Source organism: Lingula anatina, chromosome 2 (assembly GCF_051362555.1).
Source record: "Lingula anatina isolate TDL-2025a chromosome 2, LinAna3.0, whole genome shotgun sequence".
In the NCBI taxonomy this organism is placed as follows: Eukaryota; Metazoa; Brachiopoda; class Lingulata; order Lingulida; family Lingulidae; genus Lingula; species Lingula anatina.
In genome coordinates, this window is record NC_141768.1 from 20,229,833 (window position 1) to 20,245,625 (window position 15,793).

General features: G+C 33.1%; 1 protein-coding gene across 1 annotated transcript; it reads left to right on the top strand.

The window, feature by feature from the left end:
* The first annotated feature begins 837 nt into the window (after window positions 1–837).
* On the top strand, window positions 838–8,567 carry LOC106161330 (mitochondrial import inner membrane translocase subunit TIM50-A). Its single transcript, XM_013538262.3, has 10 exons — window positions 838–1,265; window positions 1,815–1,846; window positions 3,857–3,878; window positions 4,821–4,879; window positions 5,039–5,158; window positions 5,462–5,569; window positions 5,817–5,930; window positions 6,344–6,500; window positions 6,967–7,070; window positions 7,342–8,567. The coding sequence occupies exons 1-10, from the start codon at window positions 863–865 to the stop codon at window positions 7,414–7,416; spliced, it is 1,194 nt and encodes a 397-aa protein (XP_013393716.2). The 5' UTR covers window positions 838–862; the 3' UTR covers window positions 7,417–8,567.
* The last annotated feature ends 7,226 nt before the right edge of the window (window positions 8,568–15,793 follow it).

A 15,793-nucleotide genomic window follows, 5' to 3' on the forward strand; every position in this document is an offset into this window, starting at 1 on the left:
TCTACTATTAAAAATATTGGAATAAGAAAGAGAAACGTTACAGTTATCTAAGTTAGGATAATGTGCATAATGACACGTACATTTTATTTTTTGTCACGCATCGAGATTTTAATAGACATATGCTGGTTCGAAGACAACGAATCCATGTTACCAAAAAATGGACAATAGAGAAATAAAAAAGGTGAAAAATGGAAATAAGATAAAGTGAATGAATAGACAAAATAGAAATAAAATAAATGAGTTATTTTAAATAAATAAATACATAGATAAATAAATAAATACATGGATGCAATGAAACGCCTTGATAAATGACTGATGCGTCTCACCATGTGCAGCGTGAACATTCTCGTCTTTTTCCTATTTATCTATCTTATTTTCTTTAGAATAAAAAAAAGTGCTGCCCAAGCCCTCTCCAAAAGAGAACACCGAATAGAAGGGTTGGGAAGGAAGAACTGAGTTTTTTTTTTTTAATTTCATATCTAAATCAAGCAAATCATGTTGTTTCTGCTATGTTTAGGATAATTAAATTACCTAAACTGTCATTTGATAATCTAGACATGGTACATAATATAATAATGCTTTCATAGTAGAGACATGGTAGTGGATCAAAATTGCTTAGAAAAACGTTTACAACATTTTGAATGAATGGATAAGTCGAAACTTACTTCTAGGAAAATAGGAAAAGCGTCAGAGACTACTTTAAATCCTCTTTCGTGTAGTATTTAGGCCATCAATTTTTCGAACAACATTATTTTAAATAGCAAAGTATAACTTTAAAGTGCAAGCAGGTTGTGCGTGACGTAATACATTAAGAAAATTTCGGAGTCACACCCATCTTTCTCATCTACCGCAATCAAGCAAGATGGCAGCCTCCAGAAGCATGTGTTTGATACGAAATGTACAGAAATTATCTATGCTGCACATATCTCAGCCGCATCAGAATGGGCGCTTATTTCATATTTCTACAAATAACTCGATTAAGTGGCGATTGAGTTGTGAATTCTGTCGCCGTAATCGTGATATGCGATTTTATTCAAACGGGCCGAAGGAGCCAGACGGACAAGGATTGAAACTGAGTGGGCAACTAACTGGGGACCTTTTGAAAACAAAAGTAGATATTGATAATAATGAAGATAAACAGGATTTTAAAGGACAGGAAAACAGTGAACATAAAGAGAAAAAGGATGAGAAGAAAAAAAACATGTTTATTGCGTTAAATCTTGTATTTATTTGTGGTTTTGGTGTGGTTGGTGTTTGGTGGCTCGGTAAGTTACTTATACTTATACTTAAATTACTTATTTATGTGTAAATATTACAATATTAGAGAGGCCTTCCATGTCCCTGTCACTTTTGTACAGATCTGTGCTTGCAAAATGTCTAGATTACATGAGGTGATCCTGCATTTTGATTATGACTTGAAATGTCTGTCCTGTATTTTCACAAGTTTCTCTGATACTTTTGTCTGTCTGTATTTTATTTGTCTTATTTCAGTACACACAGAACTGAGATCATTTGAATCCATTCAAATTCTCCTATTCTCTGCTTTGGCTTGTCATCTCTTTTATACTGAGGTTGTTTTCAGCATGCTAGCTGTGGGCAGATGAGGTTGATATGTTGGTTTGAGAATTTTTTGACATTTTGAGGTTCTCGTTGATGAGAACAACTCTGGCATTTGGATGAATAAAATGTTTTATTTGTCCAAGTTAAGAGTGATGAATATGATGATCTGAATTAATATATAGGAATAGAGGGATCTATGGCATATGTATCCTTTCTTGTTTAATGAATATTTCATGTTTTTGATATCATTTCAGGACAACCAGGAAAGGATCAAGATGGACAGCCTGTAAGTATGGAAAACAAATAAACAAACATGAGACATGCTGAAACTGTTGGTCCAATAGGTCATGACCTACAAAATTTCTCTGGACGAGTAAAAAATGGACTCAGTCGGTCCAGAAAGCCTTCTTCCATGCAGAAGAGACTGATACTGTGAAGTGGCTAGCATGTTTCATGCATTAGCACTCCCATTCCGACTACAATATCTAATATGTACTATTTGTGTAGCATCAAAATTTGCAAAGGAAAAATTGATCAACAGCAAATATTGCTGAGTTTTTTTTTTTTTCATTTAATTTTTTAGAAAATTTATTTCAAATTGAAATGACTCAACTTTAAGTTTTTGAGAAATTGAGCATGATAAGAGTTATAATTAACCTCAATTTTTATGACACGGATCCATATTTCATTAAAACATACTATTATACATGTATTTATGGCACCTGAAATAGTGGCGATAGCTGAAAGGCATTTGCGAGAGCCAGCAGTAAGACACTTGCCAAGATGGCAAGTCTTGAAAAGTTTAGCCATACACGCTGTACTATTGAATTAAAGGACAAAGAGTGAAATTCAAGGACTTTCAAAGGAAGAAGCAAATTCAGGCTCTCTTAAAGGCCTGTATGAACCCTAGAACTTGTGAAATGAGAACAACATTAAAGCAGTGCTGCATAAGTGTCTGTTTTTGTTTTTAAAATATACAACATGTCCAAATTATTGATGGTATTACAGAATATGTATTAACAAGAGTTATTTCTGTGTAGTACTATGCAAATGAAATGTCTCCATATTTAATGGAAATTTTTGGTCTCGGCAAAAGTCATTTTAGTCCGGCAAATTTTTCCTCACTACTGGTCCAAATGCCTGGCAATTCTGAAAAGTTTTCAGCATGTCTGCCACCCGTGCATCCATGCACGCCTTCACACACTCCAATCCCACTTCATTCATCTCAGAGCTTTTCAGTTTTCTCCTGCATATGTTGTCCTATGTGATTAAGGAGGCTAATGTCATTGGCAAAGTCAATGTCTTCTAGTAATGTTGTAAAAGTCCAGTGTATGCTTAGGAGCTGATAATAAAACAAGAAAACTAATTCAAACGTCATCCTCCATTGTTTATACCCTGATTAAAATCAATGTCTGTCAGTGATTGTAGCCCCTGAGGAACCCTTAGGGGGAAATGATCATGGGGAATAAACAATGGAACCATTTGAATTTTTTTCTAACATATATATATATATATTATTGTACCACCAGCGTAGGTGCTGGCAGTACACATGGTTTTAGTCTTGACCCGGCTCTGCCGCCATGTTACCGTTATCGCTTCTCCTCCTAGACTACAAGAGTTTGCGTATCCATCTTTTGGATTTAGGTCCCATATAATCTCAACTCAATCCACCTGTTACCCTTAGGGTCATCTTTCATCTTCGTGAGTTTGGGGTAATTCTGTGCATTTTCACGGGAGAAGCAGCCATTAGATGCTGAAACTGAAAATTCTCTCTAATTCTGGAATCGTGGTATCTCCAAAACTGCTAGAAATACGCCCATAGTTGCTATTGAACTTGAACGGGAAGTCACAGTGGCAATATGTGACCTTGGAATTGAACATTGGCCTACTTTTCACCGTGAACTTAACTTTGCAAATTGTCTGTCCCTTATATCTCCAAAACTGGCACAGATATGCCCATAGATACTGCTGAATTCATATATTGAATCTTTCTGTGACCTTGAATTTGACCTTTGACCTACATTTGGCCATGAACTGCACTTTTCAAATTTGGATTTTACCTTTAACTTATCTCCATGATTCAGTTACAAATTGTAGTTTTCAACAAAAAATTGAGAACTGTTGTTTACTACATTTTGTGGAACTTGTCAAGCACAACCCTGGAGGTGGTGTCCCTTTTTTTTGTTTGCCATACAAATGCGCTTACTCCAGCTGGTGGTACAATACCTGGAGGCAGTATTGCCTCTCTGATCCTCTAGTTCATCTTACTAAAGAATGTTTTTGTTTTATTTTTTAGATTGAAGATGAGTTTAGTCATTGTAAGTATACACAAATGAAAGAAAAGGATTATGAGATTATTTTCCTTCATTAATTGAATCATACATACACCTGTTGATTATTAGTGAAAAACTGTAGATAGTTTGTTAATATGCCCAAGTCTTTTGTTTTTCAAGTGAACTGCAATAAAAAAGAAAAAAAAAACAAACAAAAAACATGAATATTTTGTGAAAAAGATGGGTATCAATAATCCCACAAACATTCTAAACAGTTTGCAATCAAAACAAAAACCTGGGCTTTATAACTCGAAAGCATCGCAAATTGCAACCACAAGCAAGTATAACGATCATTTGCTATTTGCAATTTTCATTGAACTGACCTTCTAACTCTAAGCCTTAACAAACGTAATGCAATTATTACCTCGAACTCTACTAAAATTTGATTGCCGCACAAAGTGAAGACATCATAACACAATTGCACATAATGTAATTTTATTTCAGTAGATGATGCTAATTGAGAGATCAGAAAATATAAAATGATACATGAATTTAATTTTGAAATTTTCATGTGTAATAGTACATGACTTTAGCATTCTTCACTTGAGAATTTACCGTAATTTTTTTATCAGAGGTACCAAGTGCCTCAATCTTTTATAAGCTCTCATGCTTTGTTTTATGTTAATGTGACAAGCAACCCTAAATGCCACCATGTTAAACTACATGAAAGACACTATAAAATGACAAATTATGCATGTGCAAAGGCCATTGCAATGGGATTTGCTCATCGCAAATAATAGCCTCGAAACTAAAGGTGATACCGCTATTAGAGCTCTGTCGCATATTGCTATTATGCTTTTGAGTTATGGGATAGTGACAAATCACCATGCTTGCCCTCAGTCGCAATTTGCGATGCTTTCGAGTAATGGAGCCCTGTACACTTCTTGATCAAGTATGTTCTAAATTTTCTGAAATTTTCTTTTTAAGTACCCAAATTTGAGGCTACTCTTAAAAGGGCATGGAGGAACATCAACCTAACAAAAGAAGTGAGTCTTCAAGGCATAAGGTGCCTTATTATTATTGTTGTATTTCTTAGTTTATTAAAAAAAATCATTGAAAATGAAATGTTGAATTTGAAAATGTGTACTTGAATGGAGTCATGCAGATATCAGTTGACCACTAACATTTTATGTTTTTATTTTCAGGCTATTGCGGAACCGTCTGACAGAAAGCTGCTTCCTGACCCCCTGCCTGAACCTTATTACCAGCCGCCGTACACTCTGGTACTGGAAATAAAAGATGTACTGGTGCACCCAGAGTGGGGAGTAAGTTTATGAAGTGCTGTGAAAAAAAAAACGGCTTAAAAGGATTGATCCACAAAATTCAAATGCCTTTTGTATAAATTGCAATGTTATGTTTTTTCAATGATTATCTTTTGGTTACTAACTAAAGTATCCTTTTTCATTGAACTTATGTGAAAATTTCATACTTTCTTCTTGCAGAAGTCAAATGGTGATCTTTTAGACCAGATTTATTTATAACTTCATCTTAAGAAATATTTTTACTTGCTTGTGTTGATGTCTTCCTAAGTGGAAATTTGGATATAATTTTCATAAATTGTCTTTCAGTTTGTAACAGGCTGGCGCTACCAGAAGCGCCCAGGAGTGGATTATTTCCTCCAGCAGTGTGGGCCCCCCTTGTTTGAGGTGGTTGTGTATACCTCTATGCCAGCGTATGTAAGTAGGCAATATGCTTTATTGCTAAACTTCTGCCATTCAGTTTAATTCATAGCCTAGGTCAATGTAGGTAGCAACATTCTTGTTCTTAATAATGGTTACAAAATTTTTTCTTATCTTATTTTCTCTCTTTGATCCTCCATGTTAGAATATTTAAAAATACACTCGTTGTTTAAGCTGAAACTCTCACTTCTGAATTAGAATTGAAAAGCTGCACTTTCAATGGGATCTTTTGTATTTTTTCCAGACAGCTTTCCCTATTATTAACAGTTTAGATCCCAATGGTTACATTATGTATAGATTGTTCCGAGATGCCACAGAATACAAGGCCGAAGGACGAATGGGAGGAATCCATGTCAAAGTAAATACTATAAGACAGTTAAAGTGATCTAGATTTTGATAATATAATATAATATAATATAATATAATATAATATAATATAATATAATATAATATAATATAACAACTCCTGGCTATTACTGTGCTTGAAAAAATGAATAAAAATGTTTTTGAACCAGAATTAGCTGGTAAAATAATATAAATGTTGATTTAAAAAAATGAATATGTAAATACGTTTTTGTGTGCGTACACAAATCTGTCTCTACTGATTCACACACAACGTAGCCTATCTTGTTTATATTTTCTTACTGTTTGTTATTATAATAATTATAATCATTATTTTGTGATTTCATGTCATCTTACAACAGTCTAACCTATGTGTAAAATGTTAAGTAAAATAAGTCTGCTTTCACGTGCACATTGCCTTCATTTCAGGACCTTTCTTGCCTGAACAGGGACTTGAACAAAGTGATATTTGTAGACTTTGACTCAAAGGCATTTCAAAAACACCCCAGAAATTCCTTGGGATTGAAGCAATGGACAGGAGACAGAGATGACAGGACTTTGGTGGATTTGGCAACTTTTCTCAGAGGTGAACAACAGTTCTAGACCATCTTGAGTGTAATTTCTGTTTAAGGCATTTGATTGATATTTATGGTCATAGATTATTGAGTATGCATTTTGCTGTTATTTTCTGTCCTAGTTTTTGCAGAATCTCATTTAATATGGTGGATCATTCTGTAGTTTGGATGTACAAAAAAGGGCAGTTTTATTCATTGTTATACTTTTTGAAAACAAGAAGATATTCATTACTTCAGCAAAAATGTTCCATGATGTATTGATGGTATTTCATCAGTGGATCATTATCTTTATGAAAGAATGCTTTTAAGGCAAAAAATACATAACAAAATGTAAAATGTCTGCATCAAATATATTACATAAGTGATATGTGCTTTTTTTAAATAAGTGTTTAGGCTTTAGATTAAGGCTTTCAACTTACATTAGAACATACTTTTTTATCCATTTAATTTATATACCTGTTTGCTTTATTTTTTAAGCCATAGCAGTAAGTGGGGTGGACGATGTGAGAAAAGTATTGGACTATTACAAACAGTATGATGATCCACTTGAAGCATTCAAAGAGAAAAAGAGGGAGTTAGCGGTAAGAGAAATGTGTCTTTATTGCAGTGCCCCTTTCTAAAGTTTTAAATCTTACTAAAGCAGTAGAATAATCATAATCATATCTTAGCAAATTTGCCTAGGAGTAAAACAGTGATGGTTGTCATCGCTGAAAGCAAGGTATGGTGCTTTCCCTTACATACACTATTTAATTTTTTTTTTTTCGATTTTGCACCTGTAACAACCAAATAAGTATGACTTAAGTATGATCTCAACACAGGAAGAAAATGATGTTTTATTCCTCGATTTTTCAGGCTGAGTTTGAAAAGCCCCCAGAACAGCCCAAAATAAGTACAAAATGGTCCCCTGGCTTCTTTGGAAGACGATAACATAAGTCAGTCTGTACCAAGCCCATAAATGACTGTTACATTAAAAGAGAGAGAGAATGGCAAAGCTGGGGAAAAGACTCAGTTCAGTTGTTTGTTTGGAAGAAACTATTCCAAATGGTTGTTCTCATATAGAGATAGTGTGGACAAATAAATCAAAGATATTCAGGGAGGCTCAATTTGGTTCATTAAGCTTTGCTGAAGTGCAACCTATTCTGTGAATAGTTATATGTACTGAGGTTTGTACAAATGGTATTTAAAAATGCAGTAATAGTTTCCTTAAGTTGTGACCTACGTATTTGAAAGTGCACTTCTCTTTTGAATGTAATTTTATGTAAATAAAGGAATATAATCAGCAGAAAACATTTAATACATGTTAAAATTGACAGTCCATCAAGATATACATGAATAATGAATATCAAGTGATTTTCAGAAAACGGAATATAGCCATTCTTATTAACAGGATCTCTCTCTCTTTTAGCCCTCTTCTATACCATATATTACAAAGCAGTCTTTTTGTACTGTATCCTGTTCTGCATTTGTACATCATATAAATGTTTTATTGAATAGCAAAGAAAAGTATGTATAGAGCTTGTCGATATGATCCACAAGTGAATTTCTTATAGAACAGCAAAGATGCTGATATGCTACAAAAGATTTTATTTGTAAAAGTTTTAACTTAAGTCTTATTCTGAGCTTTATGCCCGATGCCCAACAGCTTTGTCTTCAAGCCTCCATACCTGCTCACTTCTCACTCGGAGGCACTCTGTGGCAAGTTCAATTGAAGATTACTAAACTATAACAAAAGCTCATTTGGTAATCTGGATTTCACATTCCCATAAAAGACTAATTATATTGTTGTGGATGTATTGAACATTTTGTCTAACTTTTGTGATTGGCTTAGTAATCTTCAATCAAACTGAAGTTCAGACATAACAGACACGTATGAAAATGCAAAATTGAAAAGAAGTTGTCACACATCACGCCTTATCTATTCTCAATAAATTTACCATATGTTATAAAAGTTAATTATTCAAATGAACAGATGTTACTTAATGCTTGTTTAGTGTTTGTATAAAGCTTGTTTTGACCATATACCAAATGTGGTACTTATCAGAAAACCATGAAACCAGAATAAAAATTTTGTATTAGTGTATTAGTTACCTGTCAAATGTATCTTTTTAAAATAACATTCTGATTAATTGACTCCATGTTGTTTTGACTCGGTACATAAAAAAGTTTTGAAAAAATTACGATAAAAACTAGAAAATTTCATTACTTAAAAATTAATTAATATTTGAAAATGCCTGAATCCAACATGGCCATATTAGGCGAAGAACTTTTCAAAATTATCTAGAGGCCCATTTTCAAGTTTGATGAAATTTTCTAAGTGAAAAAAAATTATGCAAGCAGAGAATCGGCTTCTGAAAAAAATTTCAAGACCGACTAAATTTCCAAGTTTTAACCATAACATTGGATGGAAAGTTTGTGTTTATATGCCCAGGCTCTTGTAACATCCCAAAGTTCTGAATCATACATTACTTCTGTAACTTTTCATCTAGATTGTACTGCTTCTTGCAGAATAATACAGTAATTCTTTTTGATTACTGGTTCTTTTCATTATTTTTACGCTTTCCACAAACGAAATAGAAAAAAAAAAGTTTTGCTAATTGAAATAAAACTGATTCCAAAATTTTAATGTTGGGATGCGTTTAGTAACATTTGACTTAACATCTTAAAATATCGTAGAACTGGAACCCAAATTTTTTAGATGTTGCCTGATGAAATTATACAAAGTTAAAATGCAAAGATAAAGAATGTGTTATCTGTTTCTGTCACATCTGATGGACTGGTATCAGTTTTGACACCTGTTGGCATTGTGTTGAAGTTCTCAACTAACACAATTTGTACATTCTAGTCTACATACTGGACAGCTGAGACTAGTGTCAGCTGGATTTTTCAGTCATTTAAAAAAGTGTTATTGAGTAAGAAATCTATGTGAAATAAAATCACAAAGAAAAAAATCATAATCGTAAGTATTACTGCAGCAGAATGATGGCATCATCCTAGTTGCATCCAAGTCATCAAGTGTTGATATTTGATGGCACATAGTTAAATTGTAGATGTATACATATTTCTAAAAATGGAGTCATTCTGGCTGAATCCATTTTCGGTTGCAAAGAAAAAAGGTTAACCATGACATCTCTCATTATAGAAAAACAATAGATTGACGCATGAAACAAGACCACCACGTCTGACAACTAGATATTGAGACTTATTTGTTATGGGACAAATGCCAAGCTTATGTATTATATTAAATTTCCAAGGATATGAATGACAGTAGGGTTGAAGTTGTACTGACTGCCACTAATCCTCAGAACATGCTTGGCACCAAGGTTCAATGGATATTAGTTTCAATCGGAAGAAAATTGCTTTCTAAAAACATCACAGGTTTGTTGTTACACACACCTGACAATGTTCAGCACATTATCATCTCGCATTTCTGTCCTTTAATGTTGACATCAAGCATCGGAGAGTTTGAGGTAGAGATGCACATCAAAAAAGTAATGATCTTTATGGTCTCCTTCAACTTCCAGGCACATGGGAATCAGATTTTAAGTGATGGTATTAACCATTATGAAAGTGATAAAAAATATTTGTGAGACGGAAGGATAAAAAGAAGATAAAACATTAAAACAACCATGTACTTGAAGTTAGAAAATAATAAGACATTAGGAAATCATTTTATTTGTTGTAAAATAATTTGACAAAATATTTTATTGACTTGTTGAAATATACATATGGCTTTAAAAAGTGGACAATAGCCCATAGCCTGCCTGCATGCTTCTTTTGACTGTACTGGTTAAATAAGGCAACAAAGCTGTCAAAAGTACAGAGAAAACAGATAAAATAATAGCATGGGTGTTCAGAATCTTATGTAATTAGCATAGGGCTTCAGGCTGAGGCATCTAAATTCAATTAAAGAAATTTGACACAAAAGCCAGGCAACAAAGCCTTAACAAACATGCTTCAATTTGTGTTCATCCTGCAAATTGTCAGTTTTAGAGGATGTACCACTATTTCTAAGATATGTCACAAAAATATAGAGTTTATATTATGCAATTTTTCATCGAAACGTGAGAAAATGACCCCAAATAGCACGTGAGATTCAAAAGGTTTGCCAACAAAGAAGACGTCATTTTATTGATTCATGCTGGGAGATTCAAGTTATCTTTGTTTGATTTGACCAAGTAACTACTTTAATCTCCACTTTCAATGGTTTGGTTTTAACCAACTTATTGTTAATTGTTGGATTATGCAAGAAACATTCATTGTCACTGAATGCGTACAGAACATTGATTCAGACTTTGCATGTTGAACAATGAGTAAACCGTTATGCACAGAAAACTTTTCCTTCAATACATTATTGGTAGTGTTCAATACATGACCATTGTTTTTAGAAATGCCTCTAAGACTACCAATCACTGTTTGTAAGATCTCTTTCCCAGTACTTTCAGTCAATTATGCTTAAATAAACTAACAGCACTATTATAACAATTCTGTTTTCCATGTAAGCACAAATAATCAATAAAAACAACAAGACAGAATTTTGTTAAAAGATCAGAATACTCAAGCTGGTCAAGCCTTGATTAGTAAACATCTAATTATGACCAGTATTGAATTATTTCTGACAGACAAAACTGCAATAATGTTTGCCACACACATGTACGTTTTGTGCCTACGTGTTCAATTAATATCAACATGGCTTCACAGAAAAAACCAATGACCTTGAGGCTAGAACATTATTTCACACATATCACAAAGCAAAAAATCTCAGTGGTAACTTTCCAGCATTCTTACTATCAGTAGTACCTGGTTAATTCTCACACTTGCTGTGTTTTGAGAGGGAAATTGAGTTCAGAGGAACAGGAACAAAGTTGAATTTGCATGAATAGCCAATCAATTGCGGGATTAGATCTAATGCTTTTGTTTGCATAAAGCTATCGCTACGTTGATAACTGAGAAAAATATCTACAAAATGTGACTATATAGAATTTTTTTATCTGGCAATCTGTTTATGCGTTATTAAGTTAAAAAACTTAATATAGGGAAACTTACAAATCAAATTAATGATTAAGGACGGAAAAAATGGACTATAAAAGGTTGTTTTATCGTACCTCAGGATTCTGAAAGAAACACTGCAAAACCTAAGTCTGCTTAAGTGTTTTTATTGAGTAAATACATGTAGATGGTGTGTATGAACATATTTATTGATTCTTGATCATTCTAGGAAGATGAGTGCAGCAAATGGACAGCGGGACAACCAGAAGTTCAAGCAATTGTTACTTACAAAACCAGACATCTTTCTTCTAGCTGCATTGTACCATCTTGCCTATATGTATTACAATTGCTAAAATTCTGACTTTTTAATGGCTAAGTGTTTATCGCAGAGTGTACAACTGAAGGTTTTGAATGGGAATTATTGTAGTGCCTTCCAAAATAACTAAAGTGCAATAGATGTGAACTTAGATCTAGCGCACTCAGTAAATGCTACACGATGCCTGGAATCAGTTTTTTAGTACATTTCACGTAAAAAGGCAAATGAATGTTTTCATCTGTGTAAATTAATATTCATCAAAGTGCTCTGCAAATAGCGCAGAACAATCGTTAAGTGGAAGCTGCTTTAATGGCAAGCCAGAAAGTGCTCCAGTGGCTGGAACTAGGATTTGACAATCCTTTCTCTGATTGGACTGGCCTATTGACACTCACTTCCAACCAAGGGCTTGCATTTCAAAAATCAATACAGTGTGCATTAAGTTTCTAAATGACTTTGTCTTTCAATAATTCTGTTCACATTTTCCCACGAGAATAGCGCCCTGCGGTAGATATTCTCCAGAGATCGGACCCTGCGAAGATTTGTGTGTAGAAAAATGTGTATTTTCCACTCTACAGGGGTATCATTGTAAGGTGGGTCGGTTCTTTGATTTTTATTGTGAGTGTTGATACTCTATGATTGTGACATTCCCTGTGCAACTAGAAGAGATGGATGTGAAATGTTTACATCATCTGGTTCCATCCCTATTGAAAATTCAGAAAAAAAAAAAATCCACAGATGATTTTTTTATGACTCATCCAACTGAGACATAAGTTGTCGGATGATTATACAAAAGCTGACAGGGTTATCTGTCGAGGTAATTTGACTGTAACATATGCCAGTTGTGATATTTCCTTATCCAGTTCAACAACTACATAGTATAATTGTTAGTTGTAAAAGTTAACTTGAATTTAATTGAACAAGAAACCCCTTTTTGATGGGTGAAAAATGTTAAAATGTCTCTTTGGCACATAGATATAGCCCTATTTGAATTGACATCCATAGCATCTAGCAGATATACATACCATTTTTTCACACATATAAAACTCATTGCATTTTATAAAACTCTTTTTATCATATGTAAACTTTAAAAGGCCCTGGGTTGACTCCATGTTTATTATTTAGACCAAGATGGATTTTTCTATTAGAAAAAATGAAAATTGTTAATAGTTAGCAACCATTATTACTTGCAGATCTTAAAAATTCCTTGGGATCCTCTAACTTTCTGAGATGAATTCAAAATTGTAATACAATAATCTCAGACAAATGTGAGTTATTTGTAGAAATTCCAATTGCCAAGCTCTAAGTGTCATGACAAGAAATACCTTCTTTCTTATTGTCTAGGTAGGAAAATATATTTTTTCATTATGACAAAGTGTGGCTTTGAAAAACTATCTGGCCATCCCATTGTTTAAAAATGCCTGCACATGTATGCTGTGTGATCAAAAATAAGGGAGATTTCAGAGAACATTTCATTGGCCATTAACTCTTCAGTGTGGATGGTCAGTCATTCTGTTCAGCTACCATCAATCCAAAATATTTTCAAAAATGTAAAAAAATTAACACAGAGTATATATTCTTATTGACACAACACATTTAGAAGAAGAGAATTGTATCTAGATCCAGATGAATATACACATATTTCATTCCCCCCAGAGAAATCATGGTACCCACATGACTGCACTGCATTCAATCTTTGTCTGCTGAATTTGCACATCATTATGATTATAATTTGTGCAAGGAAAAATACTGAGGGTAAACTTTTAACCTGACACGAATTGACCTGGACTATAATAATGTTAATTCTAAAACATATGCATCTCAACAATTAAAATACCAAAGAAGTGAAGTATTTATATTAATTCATATCTCTGTGGATTCAACTCACTCTGGAAATATTTGTTCAAAAGATAGTGTACCTAACTTTGTCACTATGTGACAATGGATCCCATCAATTATTCTAGAAGTTGACTAGACATATTTATCTAACAGATAATATCTGAAATCTAATTGATTACTGTATCACAAGGAACTGATGAGTTTTGAAGTATTTGTCCACCTTTCCATTGGTGTCTTACTTCATCTGTCCTGTATTAGTTGCAGTACAAGTTGCCAGTTTCTGTTTAAAGAAGGGTGTCAGTAAGTGCATATTAAATGAATTATATCTCATTGACGTCAGGTGAGATGAAACTTTGGGTTGGGCCTGTCCTGGACTGACTGTCACTACCTTGATCAATACATTGCCATTTTATCATTTTCTCTGGATAATGGGGAAATGCTGTTAAACAAAAGCTAAAATTCTTGCAGCTATGAATTAAACAGAAATAAATATGTACCCTAAGTTTTAAAAAATGAACCATTAAATATAGTATGAGTATGACCTGTGTAAAACTTGGTACAAATAGAATGAGAATGAGTTTATCATGTTGTCAAATATATACATAACACTTGTTTCAACTATACTTCATTCTTGAATTGGTGGGATGGTACAAAAAAGGAAGTATATTTTAATGGAAATTAAATCTTATAATCTTTAAGAAAATACAATTTTCTTAACTCTCAAAAAAATAAATCTTGCCAAATTAACAGTTCATATTGCCTTGTTTAATAGCCACAACCCCAAATATGCACCTTTTCTGGGTTAAGTAATTAAAAAAGTGAAGTGAATTTTACTTTCATTTTCTATTTTTGATTGTTAACTAATATAATATAATACATACTGTTTTCATACTAAATACAGGCTGATAAACTGTTACACATATATATATATATATAGTTTGTTTACTTTGGAATAATATATTCCATCAGTCTCATACATAGAATCACATATACATAGTAGATCTGATCCCCTGCTGGATACTTCCAGCCTGTTTAATGTATCATGCTAAATTACATAATTCTTTTTTATTGGAAGTATTCAGCGGGAGAACAAGTTTGGAGACAGGTTTTCTACTTTTTTTTTGTTTGTGTACACTTAGATGATGCAACAGCCCATTTTCACATCAACCAACTACTCCCAACTTCTCCAAGCTACAGTTATTTTTTATTCTTACCAAAGGTGTAGAATTGATTTGATAACAGCTATGAATATTAATAATCCTAATTTCAAATCAGTGTTTTAATACTCTATTTAATATCATTTAGTCATTTAGCATGACAGCTCTGATCAGCTTTTGGTCCCTTGTTGTATCAGGTAGGTTTATTGTCCTATCAAGACCTTAAGTGTTGCAACTCTAGAATTATAAAAGGGTTCTGCGTACAATTCATTATTTTGTAAAGCTTAAAACATGCCAAATGGAAAATGTCGCTCTTTGACTTTGATTTCCACTTAGACAATTATGAGTACTAGAGTGTAATTAATTCTACGCTTTAATAACAACCATCACCATGAAACCTACTACTGCTGTTCAATGAGTATATAGATTTGTCATCATATGACGAATTAGTAGAGTCAAGATGATGAAATTGTCATTAGCCACCTGATAAAATTTTGCCGTTTGATGTTAAGCTATAATAATAAACAAATGAAAAATACCATGGTATTTCCAGTTAAATTGAACAGGCAAGAGGAAGCACCGAGTACAATGTACAATTTCAATCAATACAAATGGCGGTTTTGATCATCCTGACGACAAGCAAAGCACTCCCTAGTACTACAGCATATATGGTTATGGTATAGTGCATGTTCTTTTGATTGAGGTCCATACAATTGGAGAAATTCAGATATTTGATAGTTTTTTTTTTCATTGAATAATTATCCCGTAATTATCTCATATTATTGTGTAAATATTTTCAATGTTGAAAATATGTTAAAAGATAAACATTAACAGATTTATTTAACACGTTTAAGACCTCTTCCTAACTTATGTTATTTGGTATTAACTAATGCAAGCTCTTCAAAAATTAAGTATAAATAATGGATTTTTTAAAGGATTACCCTATTCAAAGAATTTAACAAATCTGTGCAAATAAAGACAGCTTTTAATTTTGGCTAATTACTCCACT

Bases quoted from the DNA above. Each gene is read 5' to 3' on its own strand.
- LOC106161330 (XM_013538262.3), top strand. From the start codon at position 863: ATGGCAGCCTCCAGAAGCATGTGTTTGATACGAAATGTACAGAAATTA. The intron at 3,879-4,820 runs GTAAGTATACAC...TTTCTTTTTAAG, and splicing joins TGAAGATGAGTTTAGTCATT to TACCCAAATTTGAGGCTACT. The intron at 5,931-6,343 runs GTAAATACTATA...CCTTCATTTCAG, and splicing joins TGGGAGGAATCCATGTCAAA to GACCTTTCTTGCCTGAACAG.